At 45.4% G+C, this 14,454-nt stretch overlaps 1 protein-coding gene across 1 annotated transcript; it reads right to left on the bottom strand.

The window, feature by feature from the left end:
* Nucleotides 1–747: 747 nt before the first annotated feature.
* LOC135817361 (uncharacterized) lies at nt 748–14,454 on the bottom strand (the record flags this gene model as incomplete). Its single annotated transcript, XM_065330536.1, is given in 18 exon segments — nt 748–1,354; nt 2,253–2,340; nt 2,630–2,683; nt 3,366–3,452; nt 4,353–4,450; nt 4,637–4,723; nt 5,480–5,558; nt 5,970–5,996; nt 6,203–6,272; nt 6,715–6,836; nt 7,075–7,140; nt 7,431–7,584; nt 8,756–8,833; nt 9,349–9,394; nt 12,525–12,563; nt 12,999–13,107; nt 13,471–13,514; nt 14,418–14,454. Coding segments are annotated over 18 exon segments (1,425 nt in total), but the record flags the coding sequence as incomplete, so codon positions are not given.

A 14,454-nucleotide genomic window follows, 5' to 3' on the forward strand; every position in this document is an offset into this window, starting at 1 on the left:
CAAATTTAGTATGCATTTATTTATGTGTCCTCCCCATTGTCATTGACTTGTGCTGTCGACATGTCACAGAATGTCAGTGTCATCATCATCATCATCATCATCATGCATAACGTATGAGCACTTACATGTAATGATGTTGTATGCAGGGAGTAGTGTTTACTACTCCCTGGTTGTATAGTCTAATTTCAGAAATTTTCGGTGCTCAATATTTTCGGTATGAGGGCAACAGGCCAGGTTAGGTGAACAGAAATTTTCGGTATTGAGAAGCAGTTCCCCGGATTATGTGTGTTAGTATTTGATTTGTTCGGTGTACTGAAATTTTAGGTGTGAAACAGACGCACCGAAAGTACCGAAAATAAAAGTACACCGAAAATTTGTGAAAATACAGTATCACTGTATGGCTCCCTGATAATGACAGCCGGGCTCAGCATAGCCAAGGCGGAGAACACACTGACACTGTACTGTACTCTAGTTGCAGTCAGGAACACAATTTTGAAGTGTTTCCCATACAGTAATGAGACCTAGAGCGTCCTCTGCCTTGTGCTATGCTCTGCTGTCATTCATCATCTTCTCTGCTACATGACATCATCATGACACGATGGAATGATGGGACGCGGTAATGGCTCTGGCAGTCTACCCAGCCAGCGGTGTCAATGACCGCAAGTTCCGCAACACTGCAGTTTGCTTGGAGCTGGCTCAGCTCAAGCAATGTGCAACACAATCATAAAACACACAGTGCCAAGTGGATAACGTTACAAGCAGTCTGCCGCTACACAATCAAGCAAGTCGCTCTCAAGTACAGTCAAGGTCAACGCATGACGAAACATGCAAAGCAGGAGAAAATGTTCAGCTACAGCAAGAGCATCGTGCAACTAATTTTGTGCACTGTAACATGTGATTGTCTATACTATTTCAATAGAAAGTAGGACAGCAGAGTGTAGCAGGAAAGGATGTACAGATCGTGTCATGCCTCATAGCCGGCCAGCCGGAAAAAAGTACTTGCACATGTAACAATTACTATAGAAATGGAAGAGGAAGAGGATTACCGGATAGACTTCAAGTTCATCCCACCTCGACGTAACGAGAATGTGCTAAAGAACTTTAGCTAGTCTCGCGCATATCACATGCGTGCATGATTTTTGGCCAGCGTAATAAGATCCGGTAAAGATGTGAGTGTTGAGTATCTGAGTGTTCCCTGACAAAAAGCTACAAACTCACTGCACAACGTACTCTTGCACTCGGCGACACACCTCTGTGTTCTCACTGGATTGCACACGAATCTTCAGCTCTACATGAAGGGCTCGCTGATGCTGCTTCTGCTTCTTCACAGAAATGTCACCTTCAATAATATAACCTGGACAACAGACAAAACAAAGAAAAGAAAGGCAACAAACATTACAGAATACAGAATATTTGAACAGAAAATTTCAAACACGGTCATCGACAGACCTGCTTCAGATGCGCTACAATGCGTTCCCAAATGGCGACAAAGAATTGCTTGAGGCGCTCTAAAACATCTGCATAGTAACAACTTGCAAGTTACTGAAGTACAACAATAGAGAGGTTCCGCACCACGTAAAGTTGAGCAACTTTACGTGGTGCGGAAAAGACGTAAAGTTGAGCAACTTTACGTTAGTGGGCGGGAAAAACCTGTGAATTCGCAAGTTTGCACTCCACTTATGGAAAGCTGTCTACGTAGAGTACGTAGATAGGGCTCTGATAACGTATGTGCTCCGTAAATGGATCGGAGTACAAATTTATGACCCTCTCCCCAGGTCGATCCGGTAGTACACTGCCGCGTTCGGAGTTGCCAAGGGCAGCTACGTGATTTGAAAACTCCGTATGGCGGCACACAGATCCGCATGCAGTTTCCGTAAGAATTTCCGTAGATCAATTACGTTACACGGAGCCTCTCTAATGGAGACGGTCAGCGATTTGATTGTTTACACTAAATGAGTCGAGTCTGGGTTAGAGTTTCATGAAGATCACGCGCATTGCATCTGTTCGCATAAGTAGATGTGCAAAGTGTTCCGAGAACACACTGTCCCAAACTTGGAAGCAACCCGTCCAAAAAAAGAAATGTTTTGTACTGCTGTAGTACAACGCATTTCGACACAGATTCGAAAACGAAACAATTTTTTCGTGTCCACTACAAGTTTCGCATTAAGTCACTGCATCTCTCTAGTGCGGCCCTGCAGGACCGAAATGCAGTGGCCAAGGTTGTCTGCATGCACTCGCCTATCATCACATACCTTTCTTGACCGGCAGCGTTTCATTCAGCACAAACACTGTCTGTTTCCAGTGCGTTGTTGGAGTAGCCGGAGAGCAGGAAAACATCACCTGGAGCACAAGATAACGACGGACAAGAGTTCAGAATCCAACTACAGATGTGCTCGGTGAAATCCGACCCTAAGTGATGTGATCGGAACTGATCCAAGGCGCCAGTTTCGCACTTTAGGTCGGACTTCAGTGAGCACAGCTGTAGATACTTAAAAGGACCAAGCAATTTCTCGGACTACTGCACCATAAGTTGTGTTGATGTTTTCATGGACTTTAGTGCTCACAGTTTGAAACGCTAGAGATGCATGAATCAGTATGGCTGCAAAACGTTGTTCTCGTGAAAACTCACCTCTTTCTGTTCGGGGCTTGATGCAAAGTGGGTGTCGAAGTAACTGCAAAGAGCCTGCAAACCATGAACAAACGTGCACACCGATACAGCATGGAGAGGGTCATTGTCAAGGCAATAAGTGACACAAGGAAATAGTACACAAAGCCAAAGCCAGCAAAGTATGTACCGTATTTTACTGGTTGTAAGTCGACCCAGGTTATAGGTCGACCCCCGTATCCGGAGGTCTCAATTCTGCGTTTTAAAGTTTTCACCCAAAGAAGCACTACTAACTACTCCATGCTATGAACACATCAACAAATCATGTAAACATTCCTTATTGGAGGTTATAACATCCCAATCCTTGAAAAGGCCAATAAACTGTAAAATATGTGTACACACAGTGCACTCGTGCATGCAGTGCAGGTCATTTTTTTGTAAGAGACTGATAGTTCCCGGTTATAAGTCGAATCCCGGTTGTAAGTCGACCCCCACCCTTTCTCCTTCTATTTTAAGTCGTAAAAGGTCGACTTACAACCGGAAAGATACGGTATAAGTAAGGGTACTATTATGTATGCTTGTAAACACTATGCTCCTCAATTCCCCATAGGACGAAAAGAGAGACAGACAGAAAGACAGAAAGGCAGACAGAGACAGACAGACACAAGATGATGGTTCATCACTGATCAATTTGTTCCAAAAATGCAGGCTGTACTGATAGTAACACAGCACTGGGACGTAGTTGCGATGTTCAACTTACTGTTAGCGTCGTATCACGTGTACACTCTAATCTGAACGATGACTCAAACTCCAAATCCTTCACGTTGACCACATGAGCATCAAGAGTCTACACCATAGGCATCAAAAGAATTCCCAGACATAAATTTGCACAGGGCGACATTGAAAAGAAATGCACATAAGTCCATCAGATGCTACACAAGTGCTACAGCACATTACTGTTGGATGCCATTCTTATTCCATGTACGGTAGTACAACAGTCTATGTGGAGCTCAGTCACAGTGTATAACTTATATCGGTATGCTGTGCTTAATGAAATCCTAGCCTGTATGTTCTTTGGCGCCTGACAGTACTGTATGTGTGTGTGTGCGTGCGTGTGCGCGCCCAGTGCACTGCGCATTGTTCTATATGTGCTCAACGTGCTGTCTGCTCAGCGTATTGAGCACTGTTCCAGCACCTGGTGCTACTTTTTTTAAACTTTACATCACACAGTGTAATGTAGAGTGCCAACTATCTGCACCCCTTGGGGAACGGGTCAGTCTCCAGGGTTAGGATGAAGGGTATGTTCGGATAAGAGAGCGATCACACATCCATCTACAGTGAAACCTGGTTAGGAAGAACACTGATAAGACAAATGTTTGCCTAAGAAAAACTAGTATTCGTAACTGTATTGGATAAAACCCTGTGTATTCACTGGGTAAAACACATGGATAAGAAGAACTCCCGTTATTGCGAACAAATATCATCGGTCCCTTGATGTTCGTCCAAGATAGGTTTGACTGTACTTGTAATCACATGCACACACCCCAGGTTTTCATCATTCCTCATTTTCTTCGGCAGTAGCATAGGAAGTAGATACGGAAGTACACTCCAGCTCCTCAAAAGGACACTATGGAGATACATCTTAATGCCAACCTGTGGCATCCTGTGCATGACAACAATCACACATGACGTCACCAGGACGGCACACAGTGATAATTTGGGAAATGAACTCAAGCACAGAAGCTACCTTGAACACAGTTGATGTCGTCGCGACACCATCCGCCGTGACCTGGGCAACTTCTGCCTCCAGGAGATCTGACGAGCGCATGGTGGACATGGAAAAGCCTGCAGATCCGAAGGCAAATGAGATAATAGCCCAATAGAAATGGGAAGTTGAGTGACTCTGCGTGACACTACACACCGAACAACGCGGAAACGTTAGATTCAGCTGCATTACAAACTTGCTCAATTTCAACATCAGCACACTGATAAAGGAAAGGGCATCGGTCACACGTAGAGCAGCCAACGTACCGTAAACATCTTTCCAGTAGTCTAGCTTGCTTTGAAACGAGTCGTCGTCCAATCCGACCATGTGCATGGTAAACACTGCCGGGAACACTGTACAACAGAGACACATACCCAGTAGTAGAACAACAGATACACATGAATGGGAAGCGTATGAGAGACAACACCCAAAAGCATACAGGTGGCATACTTCAAACCTACGACACACAGTAAACAGTTCAATACCATGATGCTGTGTTATTACCGTGATGTCGCGCATTAAAGCCGGGCTTATTCCTGTAGAAGTGATGCCAGGGCTAGGCTTCTATTCAAACAAGGCATTTCTATGTATGTCAACTAGGAGTGAAACGGTTCGATGTTTTTCATGTTCGGGTACCCTAATGCCAGCATAGTTTCCCACGGTTCGGGTATCGGTTCCACGCACTCTTTTCTCCAGACCGACAAAAATGCGTTCGAGACAATGTTTTTTTAGAAAACATGTTTATGAGCACGAACGAGACATCGGAGAGTCCATGTGCGAAGAAGATAATGACCAGGAGAAGCCTTTGGAAGGGCGGTGATCGTAAGATAAGACAACATTCAAATCTCGAGTAAACCTGACGTGTACATGTATTTGTATGAGAACGAGGTTTTTCGAGTTTCAGTTCAGAATTTGACGGACCGGGTACCCGATTCTTTTCAGCTAGCGGTTCCAAAACCGGTTCCTCACCCAAACCGTTTCACCCCTAATGTCAACACTAAAACCAGACTTATATTTAAGCATTACAAGACACTGCGGTATGTGAAGACGGAAAAAAACCCCGGAGAGCCAAGGCAGCACACGCAATATCACGAGAAACGGTCACTCACCATTACCGCCGGGTGCAAGGAATTTGTCACGGGCGTTCAGCACGGAGTCGAACATGGCTTCGTACAACAAGAAGTAGCCCTGCAGCGCACAAAGAGACAGATCACAACAGTGTGTTAGCATGCACTAGCAGGTACTCTAATTTACAAAAAAAATTGTCCTCAATATTTTTGGGATGAGGGCAAAAGGCCAGGTTAGGTGAACAGAAATTTTAGGTACAGAGAAGCAGTTCCCTATTGGATATGTGTGTTGATGTTTGTTCGGTGTATTGAAAATTTAGGTATGAAACAGATGCACCGAAAGAACCGAAAATAAAAGTACACCGAAAATTTGTGAAATTACAGTACACCGTTCAAAATGTCACTTCAAAACCTATGTGCATTGCAAAGTGGAAAGGCGGTTCAACTGAACATTTGCAAACTGCACAAGTACAACATGTAATAAGCAGTCCAGTGCATCTCAGTTGCATGGTGCACGCTCAAGCAATCTTACCATCCATTCGGAGATAATGATGTCCACCTGAACACAGCAGTACAGAAAAGGAAACACAAGCAGTTGATTGGCCTGTTTATCCCTCAAGATCACACACTGATAATAATACTATTAAAACACTTGCCTAGCAACAATATACTAGTCAACAGTCACATGCGCATATGCAAATTTTAATAATGCACCGTCCCTAGCATTTAATAGCAAGAAAAAACATTACCCAAACATTTACTCACCTTGCATGGCAGCTTTACTTTCTCAACTTCACCTCGGATGACGGTGATTTTGTCCTCGAGATTATTTTCTCTGCAACGGATGCAGCACGGGGAGGAAAAACACAGTCTCAATGCAATGCAATGCAGAATACTCGCAGCGCCCAGCTGGCCTTGCTCATCAGCACACTCAACATATCTATTAAAGTTGTACGTCACTCGTAGGTTGCCAGCCCACCCCGTGGCTGTAATGTTACTGTATACGTGGAGAAGTACTATGATGCGTACAGTCACGTGAGTATAATACATATCAGTGGCTTTGTCCAGGGCCATCCTCACCCTACTGCAGAGTATAGTCACCCTAGTCCCTGTCACAATGATTACAACATGCGTCATGAACCTCCCCCAGTTGTTTGTTCTACGTTGCAGGAACACAACTTAGTTTCCCTAGGGGACAGCATCATTCACGCCGCTTGTAAATCAAATCGCAAATACACATACTAGTAGCGGAAAACAGTTTGAGACAGAAAACTGACCTGATAATGGCCATCGCCTGATAGACTATGCTGGAGCGATCCACTGCATAGACTTTGGCGGCGCCAGCACGGGCTGCAAACATGCTGAGGATACCAGTTCCGCAGCCGACATCCAGAACCACCTACAGCATCAGCATCAGCAGAAGCAGCAGCAGGCAATGAATAGCATGTGAGGAATGCGGGCATTCAATATCAAGCACATACACCATGGGAAGATTTCAGAAATACGACATACAAAGACAAAAGACAAACACACTGTCGCAACATGAAGGTGTAGAGGACTACGAATACCATAGTCCCATACCCTGGTAAAGCTCACGCAAAAGCGTGCATACAAACAGGATTAAGACCGTTTCATACCTTATCTTTGAAGACTGCCTCATTTCCCAAGATGAAGTCGCGATAGGAACTTGTGCGAACAGTATCCTAACATCAAAACAGCAAAGAAAACAGACATGGTCAACTGGGGTTCACATATTCACAATGCAGTTGCACTGTATGCACCATTGCACATGCATATTATGTTCATGTGTTGGCTGGTGCGTGAGAAGCAACAGCTGCATTTCAGCTGTATGGACCCCATGGTTATGGCTATACTGTCTATGGTGGAACCCACACCAGACCCAGGAACAGAATCGCACACGCTTGGGGCTATGGACTCTTGGCTCCAAGGTAGTTGCACACGGGTCCAGTGGCTATACATTTAAACAACTGACCTGAAGCATTTCCCGATGAATGGACACATTGGCATATGACATGAAGTACGGATCGGATTCATCGCCGTCAAGCGACTCTTCGCTCCCACTCCTCTTCAGTGACACACTGCTCGCAGCGGCTTCATCACCGAGCAGCAAGGTTGCTGATTGCTCTCTGACAACATGGCCAGCAACACAATAGGAAGATGGAGGGATTAGACAGAGCATGGGTCTACATACTTGTGACAACCTGCAACACTTCATCATGACCACAAAGTCAAGCACAACCCCACGCTTATGGCCGTTAGCGGGCGCGGGGGAAAAACAAAGCCACCCGCCACTACCCCGTTCGAATTGTTCATTCAAAAAAAATAATCACACAACCTGAACCAATCAACACTGCATAGATCATGTTAGCCAACGCGGGCACAAAAACAACGAACATCTGGCGAGGTCATGATGTGTGAAAGAAAGTGAACTAGGAAGTCAGTCTCTGCAAAACTGTGAATGCCAATCCGGCGGACATGATAACAGGCTACAACTATTACATGTACTACATTGTAGTACTTTGAAGTAATAGCAATAAATACACATAACTACACGCTATTATGGAATCCTGATAATTCGAATATGGCTTAATTCGAACATACCGCTTAATTAGAAGTTTTTCCAGGACCGATTTCTATCAATACGATTCCCACATAATTTGTTCTGATAATTAGAACCTCGAACTGATCATGTCCGGTTAATTAGAAGTCCCACGGATTCCACTTACATAGAAAATGTGTGGGATTTGTGCTGATAATTCGAAGTTAGCCAAGTGTAATTCGAAGTTCACTGTACACTGTACTGGTCAGTTCAGTTTGCATGAGCAGGCTGTGCCGGTCATTTCAGTATCTGTGAAATCTGTGTCTAAGGTCCATAGCGCAACTCTGCGTTTTCATGAGAGCATTTTGACATACATATTGTGTTGTGGGTTCATGTTTGGATAATTAGAATGTCCGGATAATTAGAAGTTTTTTCCTGGCATTTTGAGGTTCGAATTATCAGGATTCCACCTGTAGCAAGAGTCCCTAAACAAGAGTGTGCAACGCCACATAGATGTCTGTCACGACTCGTTTTCAACATTACGTCATTTTCATGTAGCTGCGCGCGTGTGCACTGTGCAGGCCGCGACATTCGCTACATGAAAATGACGTAATGTTGAAAACGAGTCGTGACAAGACCCTATCGCGCGCTGCACACTCTTGTTTATGGACTCTTGGTAACAGCAATAAATACACAGTGCCCTGCCGTGAGTAGCACTTGTGCCCCAGGGGAATTGCAAGGCGGACCAACAAACACACCTGATAGAATTCAAATCTGTAACCGCACGCTGCAAAGCTTCTTCCGCCATCTTAGCACGCTCCTCGGTCGCCCGCAACCTTCAGAAAACAACAGAACAACATAATGTCAGGTGCTGCTGCTGCTGTTGTCTACATTGACAAATTGCAATATGCTTTTGCTGCAAGCCCCCCCCCCCCCCCACACACACACTCCCCCTTTATATTTACCCTGGACCATCTGCTCTTCCCGCCGTACTGAGACTCAAGGTAGGCTGAGGATTACAGAATGGTGTTGGTCCGAGGAAGCTGAGATGTTCCCTGCGTCCCACATTTGCAATCAAACTCGCCCACTTCCCTTGGTGGTGGCGTCATGTTGATTTAATTTTTTCTTCAGGCTTTTTCCCTTTTCATTCCCTCAAAGTAACAAATAATGAAAGAAACCCGTGGAGTAGGTGCTGATTTACGAAGAGGCTCACACAAATGAAGTATTTTATCAGTGGATGGCATCTGACTTGTACAGCTGAACCTGAAATACGATGTATGGTAAACACAGAGGTGACGCAGCATAGACAAATTGGTGAGTACGTGTGTGCACGTGTTTGTTAAAGCCTCACCTGGCCTGAAGCTGTTCAAGCGGAGACGCAGATGTGCTCTTTTCGGCTGTACACAGAGAAAGAAATTAAACTGCTAGGTACTGCAACACAACCCCAAGCAAGAGAGTAGCCACAAACATGAGTTTGAGTTACTGTAAGAGTTGAATCTCTAACGGGGCACCAAATCTAGCATTCAACATTCACTCCACGCAACAACGGATCACAATAAGGGAATTTTTTGGAGGGGTTTCATGTGCCCGAAATTTATTAATCATTCGAATCAAATTTTGAAACATCTGGGAGCAAAGTGATACTGTTCCAAAGCAATGATCAGGGAACAAGAGAATAGTGATAAGGTGAGAAATATTTTAAAGTCGTGGGCCGCGGTCACCCTGGGCAGCCCGGTGCCCGGCCACCTCCGGGGGCATTTTTGCGATGACAACCCGGTGTCATGTGTTTGCCCGAAGCTGCGGGCAGGCGATTGACCGCCAACCACACATGCCTCCATGTGTACGAGTAATACTTGCGTCGTGACCAGAGGTCGACGACGCGCAGCAATCGTAACCAGCCTGGCAGACGAGGGATCGGCACCAGCTGACAAGCGCTCAGCAAACTGATGAGTCACGCCAGCACCACAGTACGGTAACTCACTACATCATTTCTACTCACTACATCATATAACTACGTAGCCTTACGCACTTACAACATTATACAACTGCTATGAAACTGCAATATTATGGCTCCTTGTTCTCCAACTGTAATAGTCTACTAGTATCTTCTACCGTTCTTGCATGTTGTATCCCGCCGTTATGAGGCGTTCAATTATTATGAAACAGTAGCTTTTTCCGTTACTTGTCCCCTTGTCCCGCCGTCTAATGTGACTAGTGAGTACAGTATGTGTGCTCTGATTGGCTGTTGTTATGAATATAAGTCCCTGTCTTTGTTACGTTCGTCCTCTCGCTCCGGCACTGCTTCTATCTGTATCTCCTCTTTCTTATTCTACCTTTGACCTACATGTATCTACAAGGTATGTCCTTGGAAATGGAACTCTTGGTGGGCTGTTGAGTGATGGCGTGCATATATTGTGCACTTGGGATTCTGGGTCTTGCTCACACTTCATGGCGGTCCTATTTGGTGTTGTTCGCAAGTTCGCAACGCAGGCTTTTGACTGACCCTTGGGGTCGGGCCATGACATTTGGTGCTGTGACCAGGATCCGTCACTCAATGTGAACTAATCTTCGGTTCTTTTCTGGTGTGGCGTTTTTGTCTTCTCCAGAATGGCACAGGAAATGATCAAGGAGATCAACTTCATGGCGGACCTATTTGGTGTTGTTCGCAACGCAGGCTTTTGACTGACCCTTGGGGTCGGGCCATGACATTTGGTGCTGTGACCAGGATCCGTCACTCAATGTGAACTAATCTTCGGTTCTTTTCTGGTGTGGCGTTTTTGTCTTCTCCAGAATGGCACAGGAAATGATCAAGGAGATCAACTCCCTCACCCAGGAAGGAGGCCGGGGGGGGGGGGGGGGGGGGAGGGGGAGAAACGCCAACCATGCAGTGTCTTGAAAGGGCGATAGCACTGTTTGACGGCGTCGGTCGACCTGACCAAGGACGACACCTTAAGAAATTGAAGGAGGACTTGGACTTTCTGTCCCTCATATCCTTTCGGATATTGGGCCGCCATGCCGGCCATCGCACTGACGAAGTCGAGGAGCCACCGAGAAAGAAAACTCGTAAAAACTCACATAAGCCGAAGAAGGACAAGACGTCAAAATCCAAGGACACGGAGGTGCAGGCAGACTTGCCGACTACCCCAGACAAGTCATCATGAGGCGGACTCTTTTATTGAAAGTTGTGAAACACATATTTTGTCAATCCAATAAAATTGGTTTTATCTGAACCTGTTTGCGCTCTGATCGCGTGTATGGTGAAAAATGGAGGCTAAGATCAAAACTGTGGGGAAGTCTCATTTTCTTGAGATTGTTTGGTCAGAACCTGGCGGCATGTATACGCCTTTGATACGTTGTTCGAAGGCGTCGGGCGACCAGACCAAGGACGTCATGTCCGAAAACTGAAGGAGGATTTGGATTTTCTGGCCCTCATATCTTTCCTATATCCGTTCCTAACGCTGAACAAGCGTGACTCCAGAGTCCCAACCCTGTATGTCAATGTCACTGCCGAATATTTATATCTCGAACCAGCGGGCCCTCTTGCGAGTACACTACTCATCGGTTCTAGATATATGCCCAGGTTCCTCGCTTCACGTATCAAAGGCGTATACATGCCGCCAGGTTCTGATATTGTCACTATTATTAGGCATGATAAACAAACGCACATATTTCTCCATCATTTCTAGGTCAATTTTCACATAATCCCCAGCTGAAGTGCATTTCACAGGCTCAAAAAAAACCCAGCTTGAGACATGATTTTTCGTTCGAGCGCCATCACTCCACTCCAGGACCTTGGATTGCATTCTGAGTTGCTTCTAGACGACAGCTGAGAGTTTGCTAATGCCGATAGACCTTTCGATGAAGTGATTCGGTCAAGTATTTGCGAAGTTACGAAAGTTTGAAGTCGCCAGGTAAACTCTGTATACTGGGTTAAAGAATATTCGCTTTCAGAAATATTCGCTCGAACGTGCCAAACCGAACGAATATTCGAATATTCGGTATATTCGTTTCACCACTACAAAAAATTATGCTGTCAAGTCGATATGCAGGTACAAGAGACATCGACTATCGGAAAAAAAACTACAGCCAGTGCACCCACGGGGACCGAAAATTCGTACTACGTGCTGATTTTGTTCAAATCGCGCTTGAAACTAGTTCTTCACGAAAGTTCACCGTACAGGAGTTCGTCGTAAACGAATCATTTTGACTTGATATGATGCCTGGCCAACCATAGGATTGGCCCTAGTTCGTACTAATGGAAAGTTCGCCTTATCAGTGTTCGTCCTAAAGAGGTTTGACTGTACGTGCTGATATTGCTCAAATCACGCTTGAAATTAGTTCGTCTTCACGAAAGTTCGCCGCACAGGAGTTCGTCGTAAACGAATCATTTTGACTTGATACGATGCCTGGCCAACCATAGGATTGGCCCTAGTTTGCACTAATGGAAAGTTTGCCTTATCAGTGTTCGTCCTAAAGAGGTTTGCCTGTACATGTCTATTCAACATAGTTCAATCACTCTCAACTTACTTGCTGCATGCATTGCTTCAACTGCCTCTTCATCCGGTTCTGTCAAGCACATAAACACATACCGGTACATGGACACATCACACCGCGAGAGGTGTTTTCTCTGGCTTAGGACGTGGAGAACTTTGCCAGATCCATGCCACATCATACCTAACGCCTTAGCACAAATAATAGCGGCCATACCAAGCATTGCGTAGTAGTGCAATTTGGCTGGCTGTGCTATCACTCGCTGTGTGACACCTGCCTATACTTGCAGATTGCTGGTGTAGTTGCACCAACTCCACATCAGTATCACCCTTTGCCACGCGTGCTATTGTGAGCGTTTTCCAATACATGTACTTTGCTATGACAAGGTACAGGATATTCCAGCTGGACTGCTGAAGAACGTTGCACACCAAGTATGCACCAAGCCACATTTCCAATTTTCCACCTACAGTACCATACACAAGCAATTGGTGTCATTATTTTACTACTTACCCCACAGAAGCAGTGGGTCATTGTCCAGGACAGGCCTGTAGAACTCTTCCCGACTCCATGGGCTTTCCCGGCTCTTGAGCGCGTGAAGGACTGCGTCGGCTGCAACATGCTGCCAACCAAATAACCATACCAAAAAGTAAACGACAACCACAACAAGGACCACTAGATACTTAGACAGGGCCAAAGGAGTTACCTGCAACCATACCTCCTAACAAACTATATAAATCTATGCCTGAATGTTTGTGAAATTCAAGCTTCACTGAACGACTTTGCCACACAACTCAAAACTTCAAACAATGGCAAACTACTCTATCTGGAAAAAGTAAGGAAGAGGGGGAGAGAGAGAGAGAGAGAGAGAGAGAGAGAGAGAGAGAGAGAGAGAGAGAGAGAGAGAGAGAAAGAGAGAGAGAGAGAGAGAGAGAGAGAGAAAGAGAGAGAGAGAAGGTTGCAAGGGTGAGCAGTGGGCACTCACCAGCTTCCGTATGTAATTCACCAGCTGAATCCATGAATAGTCATCTGCATGGGAAACGGGAGGGAATTCCACACCAGGAGAGAGAGAGAGAGAGAGAGAGAGAGAGAGAGAGAGAGAGAGAGAGAGAGAGAGAGAGAAGGGGGGGGGGGGGGGTATAGTATTTTGATACAGAATTGATGGCCTCAAGGCATCCGTCCTGGTGATTACACAACAGTTATTCTAGCCAGAAGTAGTCCATTGGTCAAGAGGTATGAATACTTTGAATAGAAAGTATATGAACCCTGAAACCAACAAAGGTGGCAAGTGCAACAATACCCCTTCAAGCTGCTGAGCCTGATGGGCCGTGTGGCAACATACCCAACTACTCGGGAGGTTTTGCTCAACGTAATTATGTACGAAAATCCGTGTCGTACGCGCCGGGGAGCGAGGGCAACTTTCATACGTAAATCTCTTTGGATTTCCGTAGGAAAGCTCTTTCCTACATTGGGTCCTCAGTAGGACTTTTAGAAATATTTTTCGCACTTTCCGGATTTATCCATGGCAACATTCAGCTGCTCGAAACACAAGGTACACACCACGTGGAAAACAAAATGGAAAACGTGGTTTCGGTTTGTGGTGCAAGCGGTGGGCGCATGCAGCCAACGCGTCTCCAAAGCAACAAGGCATGCTTAGCAGTCGCGGAGAAATCACGTAGAGCAAAACTCAACAGGGCTGATTTTCACATATGAAAATTATGTGCAGTTCCTACGTTATTTTCATACGTACATGTAGTTCCGTAGAGCGAAACCTCCCTACTATTTGACACGAGCACACCCACCAACTGCACGCAAACTATGATGAAGCCATTGTCAGCATGTACGGTCAAACTCGTTACTCAGATATCGTGCACCACCAAAACACTCCCATGCTTCGAAAAATTCCGTGGCCTGTGTAACATGTCCACTTACTCAGCTGAAATCTGACAGACATCAGATCAAAATCATG

Source organism: Sycon ciliatum, chromosome 1 (genome assembly GCF_964019385.1).
Source record: "Sycon ciliatum chromosome 1, ocSycCili1.1, whole genome shotgun sequence".
NCBI classification, from domain to species: domain Eukaryota; kingdom Metazoa; phylum Porifera; class Calcarea; order Leucosolenida; family Sycettidae; genus Sycon; species Sycon ciliatum.